The following is a 26476-nucleotide window of genomic DNA, read 5'->3' as shown; positions in this document are numbered from 1 at the left end:
GTAGGAAAGGAATCATTCCTGGGGATATGTGTAACGAGATGTCATGATTCGACCAAAGACCAATCAATCTATAATAAGAATGTAATACCCTCACGTTCATCACGCATGCTGCCAACGCCAGACATCCAGCCTTAGGTCCGGAACGCCAAACTTTTTTGTGTGCCGGTTTCAATGCAAGGGCGCCGTGTCAGTGCTACCAAAAGCAATGCCGCCTGCGCCTGTGAATGTGTCCCGAAAACAGAGAATAGTCCTACAAACACCTGGCCCGCATCCATTCAACATTGCGGAGTCCGAGATTGAGCCCGTTGCTGGCCCACCATTTACGCACCGGCTCCTGGTCGCCGATGCTGTCCTCCAAAGCTTCCTCGATATCGCACGTTCGGTATTCGACGCGTTGTTTCCTTCCTTCCATGCCGTCCAGTTCGCCGTATGCGAACTTGCGCCACCACTCCAGCACGCCGATGTGCTGGTGAATCGTGGGTTGGACGAGCACCTCGCCGTCGAATGTAAGTTTGTCGTCACCCTTGAGCTTGCGCCAAAGCTCGAGGACGCCGACCTGGCCCCACCGCGAGGCAATCTTTGCTACACCGTCGCCGTGGGCGATGGGAATGCCAGAAGCCATCCACCATTTGATGACATCAACCTGGCCGTGCTGAGCAGCCCACAGCAGAGCTTTGCCGGGACGTAGCACGATTCTTTCATCCTGCGCCGCAGCATCCCTCCACCATTCAAGGACCAGCAGATGTCCCTTTCCGCTGGCTTGCTCCAAGGCGGCTTCAGTGAATCGCAGAGGCAAACCGGAGTGTCGCCACCACCAGTCAAGTACTTGGATAAAGCCCATTTTGGAAGCACCGTCCACAGCTTCGGCATCATATGACTGTTGGTGCTTGCCTCTAAAATATTTGCTCTCCTTCCAGTAATCCAAGACGTCGGGGCGACCAAAATACGCCGAGGCCTTGGTCGGGAGAACTTTGCCATCGAAAGCGTGCTTGAAGAGGTCAGGGCGGTTGGCCTCCATCCATTTGAGCACGTCGATGAGTGAAAATTTGATGAGAAGCCCAACCACAAGTGCGGGCAAGTCGTGCAGTGTAGGTGGCGATTGGAGGAGCTTCTTGCAGATGGCGGTCGTGTCGCAGGTGAGGACAAGCCACTCTAGCTCGTGCTCGTAGACCTTGATCGGATCTCGCGAATCTTTCGGCTGCAATGTCCAAGGATGCGGCATTGGTAGGTTCGTAAAGATTCCCAAGGCCTGCGCGAGTTCCCAATCGCCAGCATAGTCCAGAATGATGGTCCAAATTTCGGGAGGCAAGTTAGAGTAGACCCGCGGATCCCCAGTCGCCAGGTACCCAAGGTGAGTGACAACGTCGACGTCCCGCCCGAGGCCGAGGAGGTCGGCCTGGTTCTTGATGATGCCCAACACATCGTTGAATCCATTCCAGTTGACAATCCGCTTCGGGTTCTTCGGTGATCCGTCGTAGTGCCACAGAATCGGGGTCATGGCGCGTATCCAAGTCCACTTGCTGTTGATCTTGTTGAGCTGCCGTTTTGTGACGGGGTTCTCCCACATATGTGTGCTCATGCCGGGCACCAGGAGGATCTTCTTGGCAGTATCCCACCCCCTCAGTACCTCGAGGAGGAACGTATCGGCAATGCCCGCCATCATCTTGGAAATGTTATCCGCGTCGATCGGGGCCAAAACCATGAGATCGGCCCACTCGACCAGTTCGAAGGCTTGCTGGCGGTAAAACTCTATATCGTCGGCGTCGGTGTCGGCGGCGCGCACTGGAGGCAGGGGAGGACACATGGATCGGTTCTGCATGGTAATGACGGTCTGGCTCAATCGGGGGACGGTGTCGTCGACGATGGCGCGCATCTCGATGGCAGAGCTCTTGGAGAGCCGCACGACGAGGGCTTGAGCCCATGATATGTCGCGGGGGCCGGTGGCGGCGACCAAAAGGTGAAGTTTACGGTCGCGTGGCTTGAAATGGAGAGAGGAGGACGAGGAGGCGCTCCTCGTTATACGGAGCGGCAGGGGGTCGGGAGGGTCCATGGCAGCATGCTGGAGCGACAGTCGGGCAAGAAGGTGACGAAGGCTGGCCGTTTCGGCGGCGTGTTTGAAAGATCGGCTCGGAACGTCGACGGCAGATATGACTGTCGTCGTGCAGCGGGCGCTTTCGAATAGGTTTGGTGGTAAGTTTGCCTTCCGTCGGCGAGTTGAAGAATGAAGGCGGGTTATCGAGAGACGAGATCTGGGGCTTCGGGTACGATCGGGAGAACGAAGAACCGGAAAAAAAAGAGTCGGTGAAGGCGGTCGGCGAACGGGTCAAGGTCGAGTATCAATGAAGCCTTGTTGCAAGGTGAATGCGCAGGAATAATCGCAGTGTCTGTCGGTCTGGGAGGCGTTGTTGCGTCGGTCGTTGGTGGTGTGGTGTTTGTGGTTGGTTTGCAGCAGACAGGCAGGGTAGCGTTGGGTATGTGTGCAGGGCAGCAGTTGCAGATGGCGGTCCAGTAGCGTAGCAATTGTCAGAGTGCCAAATACGTCGTACGGTACGGTCGCGGCTGGGTTGGTCTCAGCTCAGATCAGCGCGTCGGGGGACTCGTTCAGGCGATGGGAGGGAGAAAAGACATGGATCCGTAGCGACATGTGGCATCACCATGACGGGGGTGCGAATTCCTTAATTCCACCGTCGGGTCGCGGTGCATGCAGCCACCGACTCTGAAGCAAGGTGAGTCGCTGTCGCCTGTCTCACTGTCACGGTCAGGGCTCAAAAGGTGGGCGTTTTTGTCGGTGTACGGATACTACACAGTGCTGTGCAGTGTCGCTGTCGGTGACCGGGAACAAGCAGGTCGTGTCTACCGCAGCGCCGTAACCGTGGGTATCGAATGTTCGATGTTCGATGCAGGAATTCGGTGGCAGACGGGCTGGAGCCTTCAATTCTGTTCCGGTCGCGATGATTCGTCGGGCGAAGAACTAGCGAGGCGACGATGCAAATTGTCCGGGGCCTTCCATGAGCCGACGACGACGTTGCAGGCTGCGGGAACAGGAACAGGAGACAGCAGTCGGGAATCGGAAAGACCAGGACGAAGAGTGGATCCGGTGCATGTGGGAAAAAAGGGTCATGGGCAGGATTTCTGGAAAAATGGCAGGGGACGAGCGGGCATTTTGGAGGGGAAGCAGCGACACTGGACCCGTCAACCGGAGAGGGGTTCCTGCCAACTGCTGTGTCTCGTTCTTTCCTTTTTTCTTTCCGCCTGTGATTTGGCAGGCGCACTGCAGTCAGTCAGACAATCAGTGGACGGCCGGTGACGGTGACATTGTGGAACGGTGCCTCTCTCCAAATGGGAAAGTGGTCACCGCCTTCCTTTCGCTTTCGGCCCCCCTTCCTTCCTTCCCACTGTTTCTGCGCCAGAGACAGAGACTCAGGCGGGAAGGTGAGACCGGCACTGGCTAGCAGGAGGCAATTACCTAATCCGTCCCCGCCAGCTACAAGCCCGTTCCACGCACTTTCCCAGGTCGCTACGTCACCGACGCCCCTTCCGCCTGAGACAATGCGACCAGTGGCGGGATGAAGGAGCCAACAGTCCCCATTGCTGACTTTTTGCTCCTTCCTCTCGCATTCCGCCCGGAGACCGGACGCCGTGCACCTAATTTTCCAGGTTGTGTGACTGCTCATTTGCATTCAAACTCACCGGATTGGCTGCCCTCTTTTTCAATCTTGATGATTTGATGATGCCCTCTCCTCGTATTGCTGCTGCGTATTCGCTCCCTCTCCGCATCTCCTCAACGGCCGTGGTGAACTCTACCTGTCATCGCCCAGTCATCCCAACGTCCGTCGCAACGTTCCGCCACCTCGACCTGTCAGCAAGCGATCCCCGTTGTCAATCATGAGACACCCCAAGAACCCCCCGAGGCGTCGTCCAATGCCTGCCAAGAAGCCCCCCGTCTGCACCTCCAAATCTTGCTCCAAGATTAGCGCATCGCGACCAACCTTCCCCGGGTCCCCCGTGTCACCCGTCTCGGATGTCCACCGATAAGCTGTGATATCGTCCCGAGTTATTTTCACTTGTTCTGGAACCTCCATGCGAGACCCCAGTCACCGTAGCGACAGGGGCTCACGCGATCCGACCCTTATTGATCCAATTATGCTGACATAAGATGAGCCCTGTCGACGACTTCACCAGGTGGAAGTACGCCAGTCAGAATTCACGGAAGAAAGCAAGGCAGGTGCAGTAGATACGATTCGCAAAATCAATTATTCACTCTCGGCCAAATTGGCCCTTTTTCCAATTTTTCACATCGACGAGCACTCATGATCCTCAATATTCGTTTTGACACTGCCGTAGATAGCTCATTCAAAGCCGTGTAGGTGGTTTTGTCGAGAATGGGGCATGCCAACTCACGTGAGATATGGAACGACAGAATCCAATCACCTTCGACAAGATGTTTCAGAACGATTCGGCTCTCATTGGGCTGATTCATTATCAGTGTGGTTGTTGGTGCCCAATCACGGACGAAGCACAGCCTCCTCATCTGACCATAAGCCACGTCAGGAAGTCAACCGGCGTTTTGTCATGATCTGTGCTTTCTTCACTCTCCCATCGCAGCGCATGAAAATCCAGCGATCGGTCATCTTGTCATAAACACTGATTCAGCATTCTTGCCAGCCGCCACGCTGACACATTTCCGAACCCGCTCGAAAGTTGAGAGGCCACAGACTCAGAGGTGATAACTTGACGAGATGTTACCGATCACTCATGACCACGTGAGGCGGGATTTGATCTCTAGCTTTGGCCGAGTTCCGCGTTTCAATGATCAATCTCTCTTGAAGAACATACCAGCCACTGCCCGCCATAGCCTGCCGATCCAGCCATCGAATCGAACGATATCACAAGACCTTTCGAAGCAAGATCAAGTTATACGAGACAGGCTATCTGCCGTCCGGGCTGGAAGATCGAAGGTGGAAACGACGTCTGACAGCCGCGACATGCCATCTGCCGCCCAGACAGGAAGATCGAAGGTGGAACCGACGTCTGACAGCCGAGACAGGCCATCTGCCGCCCGTAGTCGAAGGTGGTTTGTGGAAACGAGCCCTGACGGTAGGACGCAATACGTCAGCCTCAAGCGCTCTCGGTCACGTCACTATGAACAGCCACCGCCGGCCCAGAACGACCGCTGCTGTCGTCACGACTGCTGCCATATAGGTCTCGACGAGTGGAACGACCTGGTTGAGCGGGAACGCAGGATGCGGGAGGCTAACGATGTACTCGCCCACGAGAATGCTGCCTTAAAAGCCAACTATCAAGCTGCTGAGGGTGAGGCTCGCCGGCTTGGCCGCATAGTACCCACTCTGCAGGCTGAGAACCAGGTGGTCAGGGAAGAAAACTCGAAGCTAAGGGAACGAAAACAAGCGAATATCACTCCGACGGTTGCTATAGCAGGCACCGTTAGGCTCAACGAAATGAGGACCCCAGAACGTTGGAGGACTAAAAGAAAGAGAGCAAATACCAGCGAAGAGTCAGAATCTAGACAACCACGTGGCAAGTACATGCGGGTGAATGTACAGTCTACACTGGACAGACTAGCGGGTCCTTCCGGTGGAGGACACGAAGAAAAGCCCTCTCACTTTGCCCGCCCTTACTAAAGAAAGCATCATGTTTGCTTGCACCAAGTACAAACTATAACTGCATACGCTAAAGGCCATGATTATATGATTGGCCAATCCGTTGTCTTGTCTTCTACATAGTAGGCCAGCAGCATTTACACCTTGAAATTCACATTCATGAGAGGGATGGCCACAGCTTTGAGCCACTGCCAAATTCACCATTTTAAGGACTGGTCAGCTTTGATAGGAATTTGGACGTTACTACGCCACAAACAGATCAATGTCAGCCTTGACGAAACTTCGAAGGGTCTCTCGTCCAGGACTGCCTGTTCCTGGCCGATCTACAGGCATAATCGCCTTTCCGAATCTCTCTAGGTACATTGACTGCCATACCACCACTCGAACTCGTGGCCAGGCCCTCGACACCTTGGAGAGTAACCGCCAACGGAGAAAGAATTCAAAAAACCATCAAGGAGGAGCATAGAACACATAAAACACGTCAAAAGAGACCGCTGCTCCCACTAATTTTCCCTTGTTTCAGCATTTCAAGATCGCTAACGCCTCGAAATCCTGGAAAGACAATATTTGATTGTGACACGGCGACAACAGATACTCCCGTGCGGCTCTGAAGAGCAATGAGAACCAAATAGTCTCCTGGATTACTACGCAGGTTATCCGTGTCCTCTCTTAGAGCGGACTGCTTGTGACGTAAGAGAGGGGTTGTAGACAGACACATGCAGAATGAATTCGACTGGAGGGTGTACATATTAAGCGTACTGTTCAATTTCACAAGCTACTTGATGACTCCCGCCAGAAAGGCAGAGGTGAGAGGCCTGAAAACCACCCCAATTTTGAATGCAATTCATTCTCGCCTGAGCTGCGCCGATCTTGCGTGCTCGCCTGCCGAATGACCATGGGTTTCGTCGACGTAAGTTTCGAATTCTCTAGCAAACTCAATGGCCTCGGTCAAAATGGTGTATCCCAGAGGCTGCCCACGATGCCGAGCTAGCTGTCTTGCGGTGGTGACAGCATTCCGTATTTGTCGTCCGTTGAGATTCTCTTCTGCCAAAACGTGAACCTTATCGCGTAATTCGGAAATATTGACGCGATCCGACTCAGGTAATAGTGTTTCTGGTGTGTCTTTGCGAGTCTGGGGCAAATCATCGTTCTGATGTCTCTCTATGAACGTTATGAGATTGTGCCATACTTCTCGACGCCCTTTTTTGTTCAACGGGGGGTAGTGCAAGGCCAGCTGAAATCTTGACTTGAATGCTTCATCGAATAAGCCAACTGCAGCAAAGAAAGCATTAGCTTCACCCTCACAGGCTCTGTGTGTATGGGATCCATTGTTTATTGCATTGCTGATCAGGCACGAGCAACTACGCACCTCGATTCGATGTCAGGATCAGAATGCCCTCGTAGTACTCCAAAACACGAAGAAAAACGGACACCAGTGCATTTCTCTGTAGATCGGTCTTCTCTCGTTCTTCCAGGAAGACATCGCTTTCATCTAAAAGAACAACTTCACGCCACGTAAGTAAAGACCAGTTAGCCTTTGAAGCTATCACAATTGAAACAAACGGGCTGCATTACCAGCTTTCCAAATGGTGCCGATGTAGAGCACCGACTCAAGATACTTCTCGACGCTCTCTGGATCAGTGCCAATGTCACCGCAAGTAACTCGGTAAAGAGGCTTCTCTGATAGCTCTGCTACACTCTCTGCGGTCAAAGTTTTTCCGGTCCCCGGACCACCGTGTAGAAGAATAATGAGGCCCTTTCCTTTCCCCTCTATAACATCGGTTGTTATGTTGAAGGATACGTGGGCCTTGACCATGGCTTCGATGATCTCTTTCTTTTTTGGACAGAGCACCAAGTGTTTGAATGCTTCTTTATTCCATTGGACTGGACCAATATGTTTCACATACAGGGTACCTGTTCTTAGTCAGTGATTGAGTCGACAAAGTTCAGGAGGTGTGATTGACGCCATTTTTTGTCGTGTAGATTGAATCCGAGGATCTTTGATGGCAGAAGCAGAAGGAATCGCTCATCTGCATGATTCCCCTGATTCACAAGCTGCTCTTCTTCGGTCAATTGAAGATGATGCTGATCAGAATCGTCCTTGGGATGAAGCAAATTGTAAGTTTCCATGTCGATCATGTACCGTGGATTTGTCTGAATAAAGGTTTAGTCAATATTAGGATATCGCAGCAGCCGGCCGATTGCCCAACTTACCACTTGCATCTCAAACATTGGTGATGGTGCGCTGTAAGACACAACGCTCTTCTTTCTACAGGCCCAGAATACTTCTCCGCGGCCGCGTACCATGCTCTCGAGAGGGGTGTTGTATCGGAGAGGATAAGCATTCAGAGAAGTGATGTTTACCAGGTCATCACCCTTTGTTGGCCACTCAACAGTGAGAACCTTTTCAACTTTCTGAAATTTGCCGTCGAACTCCCATGTGAAACATTCAACTTCGAAGGGCGGGGTGAGCAGAGTCGGGCAGTTCCGGACAATGTATCCCACGGGCTCATCTTGCTCAAAGCTCACCACTACGGTATCTGGCCTAAATAGCTTAACCACATGGTTAGCAGTCACAAGTCCTCGAGAGAAGAGCTCATCCGCTTCTTGGAAGTCGGAACCAGAATCGTTGTCGACGTAATCAAGAAGTTGTTCCAGATACGATCCTTCGAGCGTTGAAGAGGTTGTGCTTTCGGACGCAAGTAATTCGATGCTCGCTCGAGCGTGGTAGATCTGAAGATAGGGCCGGGCAAATGTCCCCTCCCAGCCCAGGAAAACCCTAGGCTCCATTTCAGCGACCTTGTTCATCGCGACTTTCAGGCCCTGGGAAAGCTCGATGATCTCGGCTAAGGATGGTGCTGGCTCGGTGTTGTGCTGCAGAATGTTGAAATATGGCTCCATGAACCGGGGCATCTTGGGATCTCGGAAAGGAGGCGTCGCCTGCTTGAACAGCTTCGAACAGGCATCGTGGAACTTCGTGCAGTTGTAGCTTCTTTTGACAACCATTGTGAGGTTCGTGTGTGTGATCTCATAGCGCTCTAGGCTTTCCAGGCCTTCCAGTCCCCGGAGTGCGCTGACGCCACAATCACCCGCCCATAGTCGGGGAAGGTCAAAGTACATTTTACTTCCATGCTTTTCATGGCCTTTCATCCTGCCATCACATTCTACAATGTGAACTATCAATGTTGAGCCGTGAACTGGACTCTCTGCAACCATGTCGCTACTGTCGTCCATGTCAGGAGGTACGTCCATGTGACCTACGTCTCTGAACGGCTTCCAATTTCGACCTGAATCATTGTCTGCTGCGTCTCCAGGAGTGGTCTGCCCCCTTCCGCGCTTAGTATGGCGGAGATGCTCTCCCTCAATATCGGCATTGGTGTCGTCCGCCATGAAAGCGCCAGGCACGTCGATGTTGGGAAACACGATAGCTGCAAACGGAAACTGCGATCTGTTGCTAGGAGAGAACATAAGTGGGAAGAGCGAAGGAAAGTCGTTGAGAATGGAGCTACATTTCCCAACAAGAACTGTGCTACGCGGCTAGATGTGATTCGCTGAGAACATGCATAAAGTCCGCCTCACTTTCACGGAAAGCCGCATAAATAAAAGCAAGTCAGATGATTAACCGGCGGGGGCTGACATGGTCAGCCTCCTCTGCTTTACCCCTCACCGAAAATTGATAATCTACACATTAAGTACCTACACGAAATCGGCCCTGTCTGGCCCTAAATGGCCCCAAGACAGGCTGTTTTCCAGGCTTTCCTAGTCGTTTGGAAAGGCTTTTTGCCTCAATACTGACGATACTTCGCTTGGGCCAGTTCCCTTCAAACTCATCTTCCCACTTAGAGCCATAATTAACTATGAGCAGCTTAAGTGTCTGATCTGCGTCTATGAATTGTTCAACGAGCCTCTGCAATAGCCTCCTCAAGATTCGTGATTGCCCATCATTCCGCAGCACATCTTCAGCTTCGATGATGATGAAAGACGATGGCAAACGCCTCAGAACCAAGCAAAGCAAGGCAAACCACTCTTCTTCGGAATGAGAGGACTGCAGCTTAGCCGCAGTGAAGTTTTTAGCGTCTGACTCCATAATCCCCGGAGCAAGCCTAACGCATTGAAAAACTAGAGATCGAAAGACTTCGATAGTTGAGATGGCTTCGTTGTCTTGCAAACTGGTCATTGATAAGTACCACATGATGCACTTGGTTTGCGGTTGAAGTAGGCTGATGAGCTCAGTCGCAATTTCCTTTACTCTCAACTGCGCTCGAGGACGAGTTTCTAGGACGAGGAGAGACGCGTGTGGATCCGAAACCCAGGTCCCGATGCTTTGAAGGACGTGACTTCCGTTTTGGATCTGGCTTCTCCACGCCGGTGCTCTACGAATCAAGGACTTATGTTTCGAAAGGGATTCTTCCGGTGTCTTTCGAGGCTTTAAAATCGCTAGAGCTTGGTTGAAGTGCATGTCAAGCACTCGAGGTGCCATATCGTTGACACTGAGATGAATCTCATCAATCTTGACACAATCTCCTTCACACAAGATCTGTTAGCAAAGCTTGCAAGCCGTGATACTTTAGTTAGGGTGGTCTTACGGGCTACCGCCTTCACGATCCACTCTACCTTTCGCGTCAATTCTGCCTGAGATTGATTGAAGCCGGTTTGCATGGCGACAAGACGCCTCTCCCTGTCTTCTAGCTTAAGACTTTCATCCTGTAGCAAAACGCTCAACTCTCGAACTTCAGACTTGAGCGCAATGTTGGCAATGTCGTCGATAATTTGGGCGCAAAGCTTGATTTGCTCCATTGTCTCCTTGTAGCCAAGTTCGTAAGGCTTCCATATTGCCTTGAAAAACCTTCCAGCTGGTCCCAAGTTGTACCATTTGATGGCTTGTTGTAGAAAAAGTAGTATGTGAGCATACAGATTTGCAACGGCGTTTTTGACCTCTTCCGTCTGATAAAGTTCAGCCGTGACTTTTGTGATGGGCAAAACATGTGATATGATCGACAACGCTTGGGAAAACTGGGTGACGAGATTGCCGTGATTGATGATGCCCTAGCATTTATCAGTTTACCTTAGATGCGATAAGGTCATGTAAGAGTTGAAGCAAACCATTAAAACGAACTTGATCGCACCCCAAACCAAGCCTACATATTCAGGGTGATGCTGTGAAAGTGTGTCGAGAACCTGACCATAGTACATGATTCTGATGGACAGCCCGTTCAACCACCGCATGCGACTTTTCGTGCTCTTTGACTCTTGCTGGTATTTCTTCTCGGTCTCACACACCATGTTCAGCAAGTCTTCCAGCGATGTCTGTGTCGCAGTCCTCAGCCAAGCCATGAATAGAGTGTTTCCTTGACAATCATTTTGAAGATACTGAATCGCATCGGTGTATGCCTCGGCAGCGATGTCTCGTTGTCTAGAAGAATTAGCAGGGCAGTGCGATTAGTCCCAGAGATGCTTTCATCTTACTGTGGGGGACGAGTCTGTCTTCGCACTAAGTGCTGGGATTGAGACATTGCAGCAGGTTGGTTAAAGCCATACATTGGAGTTTTGATGTTACAAGTCTGAAGTAAGGTAAAAACCATAAGACGTGTATGGGACGAAATCGGAATGAGGAAGAGGGGGTAATGGCGTCAGCGTAAACAAAAGCTTGCTGGTGACTACATAGCCTGATTCTGATTTGTTAAATAGTACTCTGCCTCACACGTCAGCCGCACGAAAACCTGCACGTCTTATTCGTTCGCAAGGCATTATTCCTCTTGGCCCGGGCACGGGCATGCTCTTCCGCAAATACTTACCTCGGGTAAGACATCTGAAAAGGCTACTGGTTATCAATCGAGGTCTTCAGTTCTTAGGGATGCTAGGGTCTCATAAGCAGCTTAGTGTTTGCGTAGGCTACACCGCCCCCTTCACCTTGTTTGCACGCTCTATCTAAGGCTGGTTTTATGTTACTAATACATACGTTTCATGTAGCTAACGTAGGTGCCTCATAAAAGATTTTAAATGTCTCCTAACTCTTATTACTACTAAAGAGTTAGTAATTCTTGTTAAATTTTATTATGATAGATTTAAATATTATTTTCAGCTTCCTATGAGATTCTAACTCTTATCTTAGGCATTTGGTTAGAATATAACGGGGATGAAGGCTGAAGCTATGTTTATCTTCTAAGCTTAGCTTAGTTATAGATAGAATATGCTCACTTTCTATTAATGATCGAGGGGCGGTTTAATAGATGTATAGAAGGGCAACATGGGGAAGGCATACATTGATGCAAGCGGGAGGATAAGAGCAGCCACGTGAAAGACTGCGGGCTGATTTATCCATGTCCGTCGGTCAAACACGCATGATAGCCACCCAAAGACAAAAAGATAGATAAAACCATCCCGAAGGAGGGACATAGAGAGGAGAGCTTCGAGCCATGCAGATATGCATCAACACGTTTCGAGACCCCTATCCGTGTCTGGACTTGATGAGATCAGCAGCTTTCTCGCCAATCATGTACGCAGTGCTCTGAGTGTGAGCACCAACAAGAAGGGGGATGATGCTGGTGTCAGCGATGCTGAGGTGACTGGTGCCGTAGACCTTGAGGTTGGAGTCGACAACACCACCGAGGTGACGGGGCATCATTGATGCGGTGCCACAGCTGTGGCCGTTGGAAGCGTTCAGGTTCTCCTCGTCCACCAGCCACTTCTTCACTTCGGCGTCAGATGCCCGGTCCTTGCCGGGCACGAGCTCGACAGGGCCGAGGGCGGAAAGAGTATCGGAGGTGGCGAAGTGGTTGCGAATGTACTGCTGCATGCGAACGTGGATCTCGAGGTCGAAAGGGTTGGACAACAAGCGGTAGTCAAAGATTGGGTTCCCGAAGGGGTCCTTGGGGTTGATGTTGACGGAGCCACGAGAGAAAGGCTTGAGAAGGATGGAAGTTCCACGGGGAGAGCCCTGGAAAGGATGCTCAAAGATGGCGGACTTGTCCGAGAGGAAAGACTTCAGGAGAATCTTGTGCTGGAGAATGTAACCGGCGATCAGGGTAGTGTCAAGACCATCTGGCAAATAGTATTTGTGTGCGGCCTGGAGTCCTAGTTGAAGGCTGAGGTTGGCAAAGTGGCTGCCAATGAAGCTGCGGGCAGGGAGCAAAAGGCCACCAGAAATGGTTGGCGAGGTAAAAGGGCCACTTTTATGGGCCTTGTACTCGGCCAGAGATTCGGCGCGGAAGGTCGCGTTGGTATGGATGGTCGTCGGCGTCGGCCACACATCCTTAGTGAAGTTGTACAAACTGACAGTGTGGGAGTGGTCCTGTAAGTTCCATCCGACACCAGGGAGATCGATCAGAGACTTGATACCGGCCTCCTCTACGACCTTCTTTGGGCCAATACCAGAGAGCTGAAGGATGATGGGCGTGCGCGTGGCTGAGGCAGAGAGAATAATCTCCTTCTTGGCCATGATATCGAAGGTGGCTCCGTCGCCGAAACGAGGCTTGACTTGAACACTAACAGCTTTCTGGATCTGCTCCTGCTTTTCAAACTTGACCTTCATACCACGGTGGAGAGGTAGCAGGTGGTAGTTCTGACGAGGTTGGACGTATTGGTAATGCCCGAGACCACTGAAGCTGCGGTTGTAGGCCCTACTGGGGTCGTATGAAGAGGGAATCCAGATCAAGCCGTAGGCGTTACCATTGCCGTGCTCCTTCTGCACCACGATGCCATCGCGCTCAGACCACGCCTTCCATTCGTATTTCTGGCCCGGGTACTGGTATCCCGGCATGCTCATGTAGATGGGTGTTATGTTGCCATAGGCCGACAGGTCAAATGTCATGCCATAATCTTCCTGGATATCTTGAGGAGGGGGATTGAAAGAGTGACTCTTCTTGTAATATGGAAAGATGCTGTCCCAATCCCAACCTGGATTACCTAAGAGAGACCAGTTGTCGTGATCCTCTTTGCTCCCGCGGAAGAAAATTTGACCATTGACAGCAGAACCGCCGCCGACCACAGCGCCGTTAGGAACGGGGAAGACGCGGTTGTTGGCGTTTGGTTGTGGCACGCTGGTCAAGTTGTAGAGAAACTCAGCGGCGGGGGTGTTGAACGGCGGCATGAAAGAGTCATCCACGGCAATGCGTCCATATTCGATTACCAGCACGGTTTCTGTTTCGGTCAGGACTACGCTGACAGACATTGACTTGAAGACGCACTCTTGGGGTCCTCTGAGAGGCGGTCAGCCACGGTCAAGCCTGCCGTTCCTCCACCAACTGATGAATGTTAACTCAGGCATTGCAAGCGGTGGTGAGGAGAGGGACTTGCCAACAATGAAGTCATACTCGGGCAGTAGGTCCTCGCCGTCGCGCTTGACGATGGCGGATCGGTACGAAGCGGGGAAAGCCTGAGCAACAGCTAAGAGTGCCCATAAACATAACAAGATTGGTGACATTGTGAATAAATGACCTAGTAGCTCTCAATAAATGCCTACACTGAACGTGATGATGGGGTACCACAACCCTTATCTAAACATGTTCTGACAGACTGTCAACCCCACCTTTGCCTTGTAGCCAAGCTCAGCGCCTTTCGCCTGCCTAATCCGTCAAGTCGCCAAAGCTTCCGATTGTCGGGATCTCTTCTGGCGTATCGACCATAAGCACCTTGGGGCTATCACAAAGCTTGGCGAGATCTGCATCAGAGCGGCGCAGGCCTATCAACACAACAGTCTAGGCCGCCGACACTTTAATCTGACGGGTCGCCCTGCTACTTTGGCAAATAGCCAAGGGGGATGGCGCAATTGCCACTATACACCCTTTCTTGACGTGCATTCTCAAAATGGAACAGCTGAATGGACGTCAAATTCAGAAAGGAATCACTACCGCGAGACAGATCGCACTTTTTCTTTAGAAATACGATAAAGGAACTTAAGCATTAAAAACAAACTATTCTCATCGCCAGAATATATAGAAAGACACATAACCACTCAGCAGTAGGATTAGCTAAGGCAGGGCAAATAAAATAAGAGTAGTGTTATAAACTAACTATAACGTATATATAGCATCTATATAAATAAAACAGCTTAATTCCTTCTAAATTAGAGTTTAATATAAAAGGTTTTTTAAGGAGTAGATCCTAATACGTTAGAATATTATTAATTTAAATAAGTAAATTAGAAATAAGTTATTTTATATTTTTTTTTAAGTATAAAACTATTTTAGATATTTAAAAGTATTATAATATATTTCCCTAAGTTTAAAAAAGTTTAAAAACCTTAATTCTATATAATTAATATTATAAAATCTAAATATATATATAGAGCGCTATAAATAAATATAAAGAGAAGTAATTAATAAAAAAAACTAATAAGAAAAATAACTTTATAGTTTTATTATTAAATTATAAAAAAAAAAAAAGTTTTTCTTTTTATATACTTTTTATTATAATTAAAATTATAAATATTAAAGTAGTAATTAATATTATTATTTTACTTAATAGAAATAGAGGTTTCTTATTAGTTTAAATAGAAAAGTTAAAATAGTTATTAAAGTAATAAAATAGTAGTAATAATAATATCTTTTATATTACTTCTACTTCTTAAATTTCTTTTTTTATCTATATTATAACTAATATATATATTATTTAGTTTATTTATATATATATATATATATATATTTATTATAATTATAATATTTTCTTTTTATTTATAATTTTATTTTTAATACTAATTATATTATTTAGATAATTAAGAAAACTAAAACTAAATATATAGTTATAATAGTTAAAATAAAAGTTATTTTTATTAATAAAAAATAAAAAAAAAAAGAGAAAAAAAAAAAGAAAGTAGTAATACTCTTCTTATACTTTTTTTAAAACTTAAAAGTTTTAAATTTAAGAATAAGTTATTTTATCCTCTATTTTTAGTTTTTTAAAGTTTTTTTTTATTATAATATTTTTATTTTATTTTATTATTCTTATAGATTAATTACTAATTTAAGTTATTTTATAGAAGTTAAAACTAATAAGTTTAAGAAAAATAAAAAACTTATAAAAAATAAAGAAATTAAAAAAATATATAATTTATAATTTATAATTTTTACTTTTCTATTTACTTATAAATTATATTAAAAGTATAAATAGAATATATCTCTAATTTATAGTTTTAGTTAAGTTATTATATTATTTACTAACTTTTAAGTAAAAATAGAAACCTTAAAAGCTAAAAATTAAGAAGAAGAGTAGCTATTACTACTAAGTAATATAATGTATTTATTTTATTTATAAAATACTTAAATAAATATATTATTTAGTATATATATATTTAGTATAGAGTAAGAAAGTAAATATACTTCTTATAAAGAGAAGAGAAAAGTATATAAACTTATATTATTATTTATTTCTATATTAAAGCTTTAATTCCTTTAAGCTTTATATAATAGTATAAATAAATCTATATATATTATCTTATAATCTTTATATTACTATTTACTTAGCTAACTATTTATTAAATCTTTATTCTTAAGAGAATTATACTTTAAGAAGCTTTTAAAGCTTATAATAAAACTAAAGTAAAGGCTAAAGCTAAAGCTAAAGCTAAAAAAGAAACTAAAGCTATAAAAGCTATAACTAAAGCTAAAGCTAAAGCTAAAAGTGAAAGTAATAATAAAATAGTAGCTAAAATTATAGCTTCTCTTTTAATATTAGCTATTATTTTATTAATTAAAATTACTATAGAGGATATATTAATCTTTAGTAGTTTATATATTAACTTATCCTCTAAAATAACTCTCTCTATCTCTAAAGTAGCTAGTATTTATATTATTATTAATAGCTTTATTAGTAGATATCTCCCTAAAAAGATAAAACTTATATATAATATCTTTATAAATAACTATATATCTACTTTTTAAGGATATAAATAAAGTATAGTATTTATATTACTTAATATTTTATAAAGTATAAATATTTTAAGCTCTTAAGAAAACTATATATTTTCTAATTATTAAGCTATTTTTAATTAAAATATTTAGTTTATAAGTTTTATTTATTATTTATTCTTTCTTCTTTATTTTACTCTATTATTTATAATATATCTTAAAAGTTTAGAAATACTTTAAACTATTTAAACTTTATATAAAAAAGTATTTTTATAAAGCTATTTATTAATATTTTATTAATAAGAAGATATATAACTTAAAATAATTACTTAATATATTCTTAGTAAAACTATATATTTTAGATATCTATATATTAGAAATAAGTTAAAATATACTTCTTTTTACTTATTATAAGTTATATTATTTACTAATTATTATAATAGATCTTCTATATATTTTTAAAACTAAGTTTAAGATCTCTAAAGAACTACTTAAAAGCTATAATTTCTTTTATAATATACTTTAAACTTAGAAACTTTACTTTTATTATTAATATAATTATTATACTTTAATATATAGTTTTCTATTAGATTAAGTTTATAAAAAAAGATATTATAAAACTTTAAAATAACCTTTATATCTCTTTATTATTAATAAATAATATATTACTTATAATTAATAATACTTAAGCTATTTTACTTTTTAAAATATTAAAGTAAATTATAAAGTATTAAATATAATATAAATATTAAATTATTTAGTTTATAGCTTAATAGTATTTTAGAAATAAATTTATTAAGAATTATAATTATAAAGTGTAAATAAATATAATATTTAGCTATATTATAATTAAAATATAGAGGATTAACTTAATCTTCTTTTAATATAAAAAGATTTACTATAAGTTTATTTCTCTATTAAACTTCTTAAATAAAATAAAAAAAGAAGTATAATTAATACTCTAAAGTTAATAAAGTTAAATTTCTTATAATTTACTTAATATATTAATTATATAAAAAATAGATTTTTTATATTATTTAATTATAAATAATCTTAATTCTTAAGTATTATTTAGTTAGTTTTTAGTTTTTTAGCTTATATTTCTCTTTAATCTTTTTTATAACTTTTTTTATTTCTTTTATATAATCTTTATAATATAAAATAAAGATATTATTAATATAAAAAAGTATAAAGATTTTATTATAATAAAATTAAAAAAAATATAAATATTTATTTATTAAGTATAATTTAAAATAAAAAAAAGTATTTAAAAGCTTTTTATATTAAAATAAAAAAGTATTATAAAAACTATATAAAATATATTAAAGTTTAATAACCTTTTTATCTTTTTTAAAACTATTTAATAAATAGTAAGTAATAAAGAAGTTATTTAACTTATATATAGCGTTTAAAAATATATTAATAATATTAAATTAATAAATTTTAAAGTTAAATTATACTATAAGAACTATTATAACTTAAAATATTTCTATAATAAAAGTTATAATATAAGTTTATTCTAAAAAGTGTTTTTTTTTTAGAAATTACTTTAAATATAAATTTTAGTTTTATAATAATTAAGATATCTATATTAATTTAGTTTATATATAAATACTTATTTAAGAAGTATTAATTTATTCTTTATTTTTAATTTATCTATAATATTTTAAATATTTATTTCTTTAAGTTTATTAATTTTAATATTATATATTTTAATAAAATAAAAATAAAATAGCTTTAATATATATTAAATATCCTTCTAAGTTTTAAATAGTTTTATAAGTTAATTAATATAGATTTTTCTATTTAGTATTATAAATATATATTTTAGCTTTATTTAGTAAATTAAAATAAAAATAAAGTAATAAAATAAGTAATATCTTTAGTTTACTTTTTTAAATATTTTCTATTACTTTAATATATATATTTTAAAAAAAGTATTTTAGTTTTATTCTATTTAGAAAAATATAAAATATATTCTAAAGTAAAAAGATTATTTTAATTTTATAATTTTAAATTAACCTAAATTAATATAATTATATATTTATTTTAACTCCTCTTTAGTAATATTTTTTTTTAATTCTTAAGTATAACTATATTAATTAAATAAAAAAGTTATTTTATAAAAATAATTATATATTAATATTTTCTATATTTAGATTTTATAAAAGAGAGATATCTATCTAACTATATATTTTATTTAAGATTATATTTTTAATAAAAGTTATATCCTTATTAATATCTTAAATCTCTTTTATTATATTACTATTTTAAATAAGTTTAATAATAGTATTAGATTTAATATTTTATATATATTAAGAAAGTTTAAATTTAATTTAGAGGTTAATATTTATCTCTTTTATTTATTATTAATTATTTAAAGTTCTTTTAATAAAAAAAAGTATAATAATAATACTTTATTATCTATTATTAATATAAAATTAGTTTTATTTTATACTTTTAAAATCTAAAGTTTTAAAAATATAAAAGATATTAATTCTTATATTTTATTAGTAACTAAATAAATTTCTTTATTTTAAATTACTATTTTTATATTATCTTTTAAATAAAATATCTTCTTATTAAAAGTTATATTTTATATAATAATAACTTTTTAAAGTAAAAATATTTAAACTTTATAGAAGTTATATAAATTTACTATATAACTTATTAAGTATTTAATATACTTTTATATTATAACTTTAAAGTTATATTTATTTTTATTTATTTTATATTTTTTTTAAAGAAGTATATTTTATAGCTATATATATAAACTTCTCTTTATTAAAAATAAAAATTAACTAAAAAGTTTACTTTATAAATAGGTTTATAGTATTTAATATAATCTCTTAATTAGTTTTTTTTAATTTAAATTAATAAAAACTAATTATAATATTAATAAGAGCTTATATTATAAAAGAATATTATAACTTATACTACTTTAACTTATAAATTAAATAGAAAGCTTACTACTTAAAGTATTATAATAGTTTTTATAACTAATTCTTAACTTATTTACTTTATACTTTTATTTAGTTTATTAATATATAAAAAAACTTATTTAATTTTAATCCTTATTTCTAATATTTAGATCTAAAACTTTAATAGTTTATTAATTATAATTATAATATATTTATTATTTTATTTAATTTTATATAATATAAAACTATATTATCTCTATACTTAATACTTAAAAGTTTAAATAATAATAAAACCTAAATATTAAATCTTATCTATATATAGGAATATAAAAAATTAGCTTATATATTTATTTTTAATAACTAAAAATTATTTATTTATATTAAAACTTATTAAGTAATTAAATAAGTTTTATAATACTTTATAAAAAAGTTATATTATTTTTTATTTTAAAATATATTATAATATAATTTACTTTAAATATATTATTATATAGTATTAATATTTAAAATATAATATATTTTAGATCTTTACTTCTTAAGTATTAAGAATAAGTTTCTTAAGCACTCTTTAATTAAGATATTTAGAATAAAAATATTATATTTCTATAGTATTAATATAAATTTAAATAGATTTATAAAAATATTACTTTATATAAGTTATTATAAAAGTTAATAAATTTATAATTAAAATATTACTAAAAAGGATATATTTAAAACTAAAATATAAAAAAAAAAGTTAGTAATTTATAAAAATAATATTACTTTTTTTTAAAAGTTTCTTTATTTTTATATTATTTTTATAGTTTTTAATATAAAAAATATTATTAAATCTTAAATACTAAATATTTATCTTTTATAATAAGTATTCTAAAATAATATTAATATAGAAGTTATTTATAAGAATAATATTTTAAAATATTAAGTTTTAAAGTTTATTTAATCTATTTAGAATATTATAAAGAACCTTTATATTTCTTATTATAATAAAGTATAAAGTTATATTTATTTTAATTTACTTTTTTATTTTATAAATAATAAAACTTTCTTTAAAAAGAGAAATATTATTAACTAAATAGAAAATATTATAGTTATTTAATATTATATTACTAAAATAAACTCTTAAGTTTTAAATATAAGTTATATAGATCTTATTAAGTTTAAATTTTAATATAAAAGCTTTTATTTTGTTTATTATAATCTCTATAATAATATCCTTAATAATAATATAAATTACTATATTAAATAAAAAATTTATTTTAAAAGTAAAAATAATAATTAACTTTTTTAATTTACTAAAATTATTTTTAAATAATCTCTCTTTATTCTAATTCTTATTATTCTTAAATCTAAAAATATTAAAATTCTTTATAATAAGCTACTCTTTATAAACTATTTTAATATAAAGTTTAAAGTATTTTAATTTATTAATTCTAAAATAAATCTAAATTACTTTTTTAAAACTTATATAAATCTCTTTATTTATAAAAATAAACTTAAAGTAATTATAAATAAATAAAGTTTATTTATAGTTTTTTTTATATAAATAATATAAAACTAATTTATTTTATAAAAGTATTTTTAAAATAAAATTACTAAAAATTATATTATTAAATTATTTAGTTAATATTATAAAAACTTTATTATTATAACTTTTTAAATAAGGTTTTATTATATTTTTATAAAAAGAGTTTTTAAATATATTAATATATTAATTTATATTTTAGATCTTAATATTAAAGCGTTTTTATTTAATAATATTAATAAGTTTTAAATTAACTTAAAATAGAGTAAAATAATATTAAATTACTTAGAAAAAGGTTTTTAATATAAAAGTTCTTTATATTTTTAGTAGTTTATACTAAGAAGTTTTAAAAAATATATTTTAGAAGTTTTTAATTTAAATATTAAAGTTAATAGAGAAAGCTATTTAATTTAAAACTATAATATATTCTTTATAAATTATAATAAAGTTATTTAAATTACTTAAAATATAATATTATTTTAAAATATATATTAAGATATAAAAAGTATAGTTTCTTTTTTTAAAAAACTTTATTTAAATAATTATAAAAATCTCTTTTAAAATAATATCTTTAACTTATTTATTTAAAGTTTTATATACTTATTTTTTTCTATATATATTTCACTTTATAAACTATATATATAATAAAATATAAAATATAAAGTTTAAAAACTCTTATAAATCTCTTAATAAAAAGAGTAAATATAATTAATACTAATAATAATAAGTTATTAATAGTTTTTTTAAACTTTTTTTCTCTAAAATCTTTATTTTTAGTAATATTACTTTTTATAATAACTTCTTAAATATTTAAAGTAATAAAATTATATAAAATAATAATTGTATTATAAATTTCTTATTTTACTTTATAATATTTATATTATTTCTTATTTTTTTTCTAAATCTAATTGTTAAATAAAAATATACTTTTAACTTTATTTAAATTAGAAAAAATACTAAAAATATTATCTAAATTAATATATTTCTAAATATTTTTAGTTTTTACTTCTATTTAAAAAATAATATATTAAATTAAAAAATTATAATAAGAAATAAGTTTATAAGAAATACTTAAGTTAATAGTTATTATTATATTAGAAGTATACTATAAATTAAAAGTAATTATAAAAATAATATTTAAAAATTAAAATAAAATATAATAAATATAAAATTAAATTAAATAAAATTATAATTTATTTTATAAATAATAATTTAAAAGTATAATATAAGCTAAATTTATAACTATTATAAACTAACTATAATATATATATAGTATTTATATAAATAAAATAGCTTAATTCCTTCTAAATTAGAGTTTAATATAAAAAGTTTTTTAAAAAGTAGATCTTAACGCGTTAGAATATTATTAATCTAAATAAATAAGTTAGAAGTAGGTTACATCATACCTTCCTCTAAGTATAAGGCTACCTTAGATACTTAAGGGTATTATAATAAGTAGGATGTTTACTAGTTGCTAAGGGTAGATTAGCTATATAAGATAATGCGCCCGTCTTAATTATTTTCAGGTTGTTATTAGTGAGAAAGTGTGTGCATACGTCCTATGCCATCAAAAGAAGAGGTTGCCTAAGTAGCACATCATTCTATCTCATAAATAGTAATAGGAGGTATTATAGGGCATTAAGTTACAAAGTCACAGTCTATTGCATTAACTTATCCTAGCACAGGTTCCTTGCTATAGTCATTCTTTTAATATATTAGTGTTTCCTGCTGAACTATGTTCTCGAGGACTTCTATGATTCTAGGTTAGTAACCAAATTAGGTAAACAATCAGCGAGGAGTAAACTTTTCTTCAGAATGTCTATCCTGACTCATTCACTTGGGTCATGGAAGACGCTATTGGAATAGATCGAATTCTTACTTACAAAAGTGCGAACAACCCATACCCCAGTTAGTTTCCCGGGCCTGGACCGGTCGCGACTGAGATCAATCAAGTCAATCCATGCAAGCCGGCTTTGTAACTCTAGCAGCCGTTAAAGCACAAATACGAGACGGCTCTAGACTCATAGGGACGAGGAGGGGTTTGTCACGATGGCCTCAACCATGTTAATTAGATGTCGGGGACCGACTTCGCCTCGGAGTCGGCTACAAAACCTTATTTCCAGAGATACCTCCGGCGGTGACACGTCAGCGTGCCATCCTGTCTATCGACAACTTGACTCTACCAGGAACACCTGTGATGAGATCGTCCTTCGAGACCCCTACAAAAAGCTTGCTCTTACCTCAACAGGCAATTATCCTCACAGCAATGGCTTCAATAAACCACATTTTCCATTTTCGAGTCACTCGTCTTGCTGTGTAAGTCACACCGGAGCGAACGTTCATTGAAAATCGATATAGACGAGGATCTCATCCACTCGATGGGAGAAGATGCCGTGATTGTACACCTCGAGTACTTCACAGTTTGAATATGATAACTCGAGTATCGTCTGACTGTTCTCTCGAAAATAAGCGCCCTAGGACTTTGCGTACTGAGAACAAGCTTTTTTTTCGCAGTAGCGGCGACTTTAATCCGTCCGCTATTGACAAGCCTATCCTCACAGCCCCCTTAGGCTCTCTTAATAACCTTGGCCTGGTCCGAGTAAAGTTTGATTACGCAATCGTTCTCCCACAACTGCTAAGAGCACATGAGGCATTCACTGGAATAATTTGATATCAGGCAAAATACCTGAACTCAATAATATGCGCGCTGTCCGTGTTCAATGAGCATAGTTAATCTAAGTTGGTGTTCTTCCGGTCCTTAGGAATCTCATAGTTAGGTCTTCAGGGGAAGCCCTAGAGGGCGCCTTGACTTGATGATGGTAGGATTACCTCGATCCGGGCACTTTCTCGACGTCTCAAATTCCGGTCAATCATGATATAAATACTCAGTTCCCAATAAGCTGACAGACTGAAGAGACATTCCCAGCTCGCGAACCTCAGAGACTCAACACTTCTCTCTTCATCTAAAAGTTACACATATCTTACAAACGAGTCCTTCCGCAGCTGAATCATCTCATCTCGAAAATGGTCTCTCTTCGCGTTATTTCTCTTTTCCTTGCCAGCTATCTGGTTGCTGGTGTTTTTGCTGATGGGGGAAGTGGCGTTGCTGGTTGTAAGTTGATTCGATACATACACCCAAGAGTAACGCTAAGAAATCACCAGCTGCTTGTTCCAAACAAACTGATTGCTGCGCTTGTGACGTTAATGCTGGACAGCAGTTGACTTGCAAGGGTAAGTTCAAGCCAATCCGATTGTTTACTGAATGCCTACTTAATGGTTCATCATCTTCACAGTCGCCGCAGGGCAAACCCGAGGAACCTGTCAAACCAACGGCTTCCCGTGCGCCAACTCCTGCAACTAGATTACTTGCGCTCGGGAGTGGTGGGCTCAAGTACAATGTTTGGCCGGAACCTGGAAGACAATGTGGGCCTGTTATCGCGGTAGCTCTGTAGCTCCCTATGGTAGCACTACCATGCATCCTAGAAATCAAAACCATCAAGTCAACTTTCTTTGATGAATAAACAATAATATTCATCCAAGTTTGTGTCAGTCGTTGTGTTATTTAATGCCGTTTGTTCATTCCGACTATATTTTGGCATTAAGAAAATTCCATATCTGACCACAGTTGAACGAATTGGAAGATAGAAAGATTGTGATGACTTTCTACATGTGTTTTGGAGGTAACATGAGTCTCAAGGAAGGGAGGAGCTTCTAACCGAACGGCGTTAGTGGTCAGTGCTGGATGCGAGTACCCCTGGACACAAAAACCCCAGCGACCCCACGTCGTCGCATTGGAAGCTACTCCTTCCATCATCGCGGGCAGCGAGACCAGCACAATTGTGTCGAATTGCGGCGCTGGATGTTCATGAACGGTCTGGCTACTCACCGAACATGAAAACCAAACAGCACTCAGTCTGCGACGAGTGCAGAAGACGAAAACTTGGTGTAAGGGCCCGCAGATTATGTGAAAGACCTGACTGACTCCTAGTTTGGCAGTGCGACGGCAAGCAGCCATCCTGCTCTCAGTGTGTCTTGTCCGGCCTCGGCTGTCCAGGGTACAAGAAACACATTGTATTCCGACAACCCACGTCACCCAGTTCAGTCGCTTCAGGCCAACGAAAGAAGCGGCCACGTCAAAATAGACGCCCGAACAACACGAATCAAAAGCCGACACCTCCGACTCGGGCTTTGACTTGGCCGCTCAGCGACGTGCTTTCACTATGCATACAAAACTTCGTCCCTGCCAACGAGTTGGGATCAATGTCCAGTAACTCAGCACTTTCACAGTCTAGAATATGCGGCGCATGGGTGGAAGTTCTTCCAGGACTTGTCGGAGCAGATGGAAGACATGACGGACCTTTATCCTCCGCCATCAAAGCTCTGGGGATTTCGCTGATCGCCAGAGGCCCCAGCGGGCGAGCCCCTGTTCATGAAGCCATTGCAGCGCACTCCTCAGCACTCAAGGCTGTAGGGCGCCTCATCCCACACGCCAACGATGACCCGAACAACTACGACGAGATATCCGCGGCTATCATGTGCTTATTCCTGTCAGAGGTGTGCATTTCTGGTCGCTATTTCGCTCACTATACTGATAAGAGGCTGTTGCAGAAATTCTTTCCTACGTCAAGCTCTGCAGCAACAGTGCACGCAAGGGGCATCGGGGAGCTCATTCAACTCCGCCCCCCTCAATTCTACGCATCTGGAACACCTCATAAACTTTTTGTTGGGTTCAGACCCATTCTAGTATGGCAACACTGTGTTTATCTTCATGGTCTTATCTGTGCTAATATGTCAGATTCTCCATGCCTTTGACACCCGGAAATCGACCTTTCTCGGAGCGCCTGAATGGAAAATAGAGCCGTTTCGCGATGTGGTTCAAGATCCCCTGCAGACTCTTTTGAGTGAAGCCGGCGCCATACCTGCCATTCTTGAAATGCTTGATCACTGCAGCGACAAGAACGGGCTAGTCGCTCGTCAAGCTGCAACTCAGTTTCTGGAAGCTATCAATCGACTGGATCGCTGGCACAAGTCAGTAAATATGACTGTGGGAGACTTCACGCCTTTACCAGAAACCTCACTAGCCGGGACCAACTTCGAATTCCCGAATATCACCGTAGCGAATTCGTTAAGTCACTACTGGGCGTTCTGGATCATCTGCGCCATCCAGATAAAGCGGTTAGCAGCACAGCACCCAGATATCTCAGAGGACTGTCTCCTGATAGATGGCGAGCGCCCTGAGAACGAAGTGGTGACCCGAAAGGTTCTCCGATTCTCGAGTTCTATCCTTGCAAGTACTGGCTATTTGATGCGAGAGGATATGAAGCTCTATGGCACAGCCTCCGCCTTCTTTCCTCTGCACATTGCGAGGAGTGCGTTGGAAATGTTTGGAGGCAGTGACGGGGCTATTGGTGAGGAGTTGAGGAAGAACGCTGAGATCATACACCAAAGAGGATATGATGATGTATTATTGCATATTGGCACAACACTGCTTAGTTGATCTTCTTCTTTTAATAGATCTCATCAGACAATATTCGAGTAGATCCAGATGTGGTTGATGATACAGGGCTA

At 38.9% G+C, this 26476-nt stretch overlaps 5 protein-coding genes across 5 annotated transcripts; 1 reads left to right on the top strand and 4 right to left on the bottom strand.

Annotated features, from left to right (window-relative positions):
- Window positions 1-250: 250 nt before the first annotated feature.
- On the bottom strand, window positions 251-2050 carry MIMI_L696 (Uncharacterized protein; the record flags this gene model as incomplete). Its single annotated transcript, XM_036634054.1, has 1 exon — window positions 251-2050. One exon carries the CDS (start codon window positions 2048-2050, stop codon window positions 251-253), a length of 1800 nt encoding a protein of 599 aa, XP_036499030.1.
- Window positions 2051-6982: 4932 nt separating this feature from the next.
- Window positions 6983-7437, bottom strand: CGCS363_v002204 (uncharacterized protein; the record flags this gene model as incomplete). Its single annotated transcript, XM_036634053.1, has 2 exons — window positions 6983-7113; window positions 7197-7437. 2 exons carry the CDS (start codon window positions 7435-7437, stop codon window positions 6983-6985), a joined length of 372 nt encoding a protein of 123 aa, XP_036499029.1.
- A 104-nt stretch (window positions 7438-7541) lies between these two features.
- On the bottom strand, window positions 7542-11134 carry CGCS363_v002203 (uncharacterized protein; the record flags this gene model as incomplete). Its single annotated transcript, XM_036634052.1, has 6 exons — window positions 7542-7775; window positions 7836-9075; window positions 9644-10145; window positions 10208-10667; window positions 10725-11034; window positions 11088-11134. The coding sequence occupies 6 exons, from the start codon at window positions 11132-11134 to the stop codon at window positions 7542-7544; spliced, it is 2793 nt and encodes a 930-aa protein (XP_036499032.1).
- A 935-nt stretch (window positions 11135-12069) lies between these two features.
- Window positions 12070-14043, bottom strand: xptC-3 (Dehydrogenase xptC; the record flags this gene model as incomplete). Its single annotated transcript, XM_036634051.1, has 3 exons — window positions 12070-13760; window positions 13808-13819; window positions 13866-14043. 3 exons carry the CDS (start codon window positions 14041-14043, stop codon window positions 12070-12072), a joined length of 1881 nt encoding a protein of 626 aa, XP_036499031.1.
- A 9131-nt stretch (window positions 14044-23174) lies between these two features.
- CGCS363_v002201 (uncharacterized protein) lies at window positions 23175-26405 on the top strand (the record flags this gene model as incomplete). The annotated part of the gene is made up of 3 exons (XM_036634050.1): window positions 23175-23224; window positions 25312-25462; window positions 25704-26405. The coding sequence occupies 3 exons, from the start codon at window positions 23175-23177 to the stop codon at window positions 26403-26405; spliced, it is 903 nt and encodes a 300-aa protein (XP_036499034.1).
- Between the last annotated feature and the right edge of the window lie 71 nt (window positions 26406-26476).

This window comes from Colletotrichum siamense (genome assembly GCF_013390195.1).
Source record: "Colletotrichum siamense strain Cg363 chromosome Unknown KSG_Cg363_contig02, whole genome shotgun sequence".
Lineage (NCBI taxonomy): Eukaryota > Fungi > Ascomycota > Sordariomycetes > Glomerellales > Glomerellaceae > Colletotrichum > Colletotrichum siamense.
The sequence above is the reverse complement of the archived record's forward strand: the minus strand, read 5'-3'. Positions and strand labels throughout refer to the sequence as shown.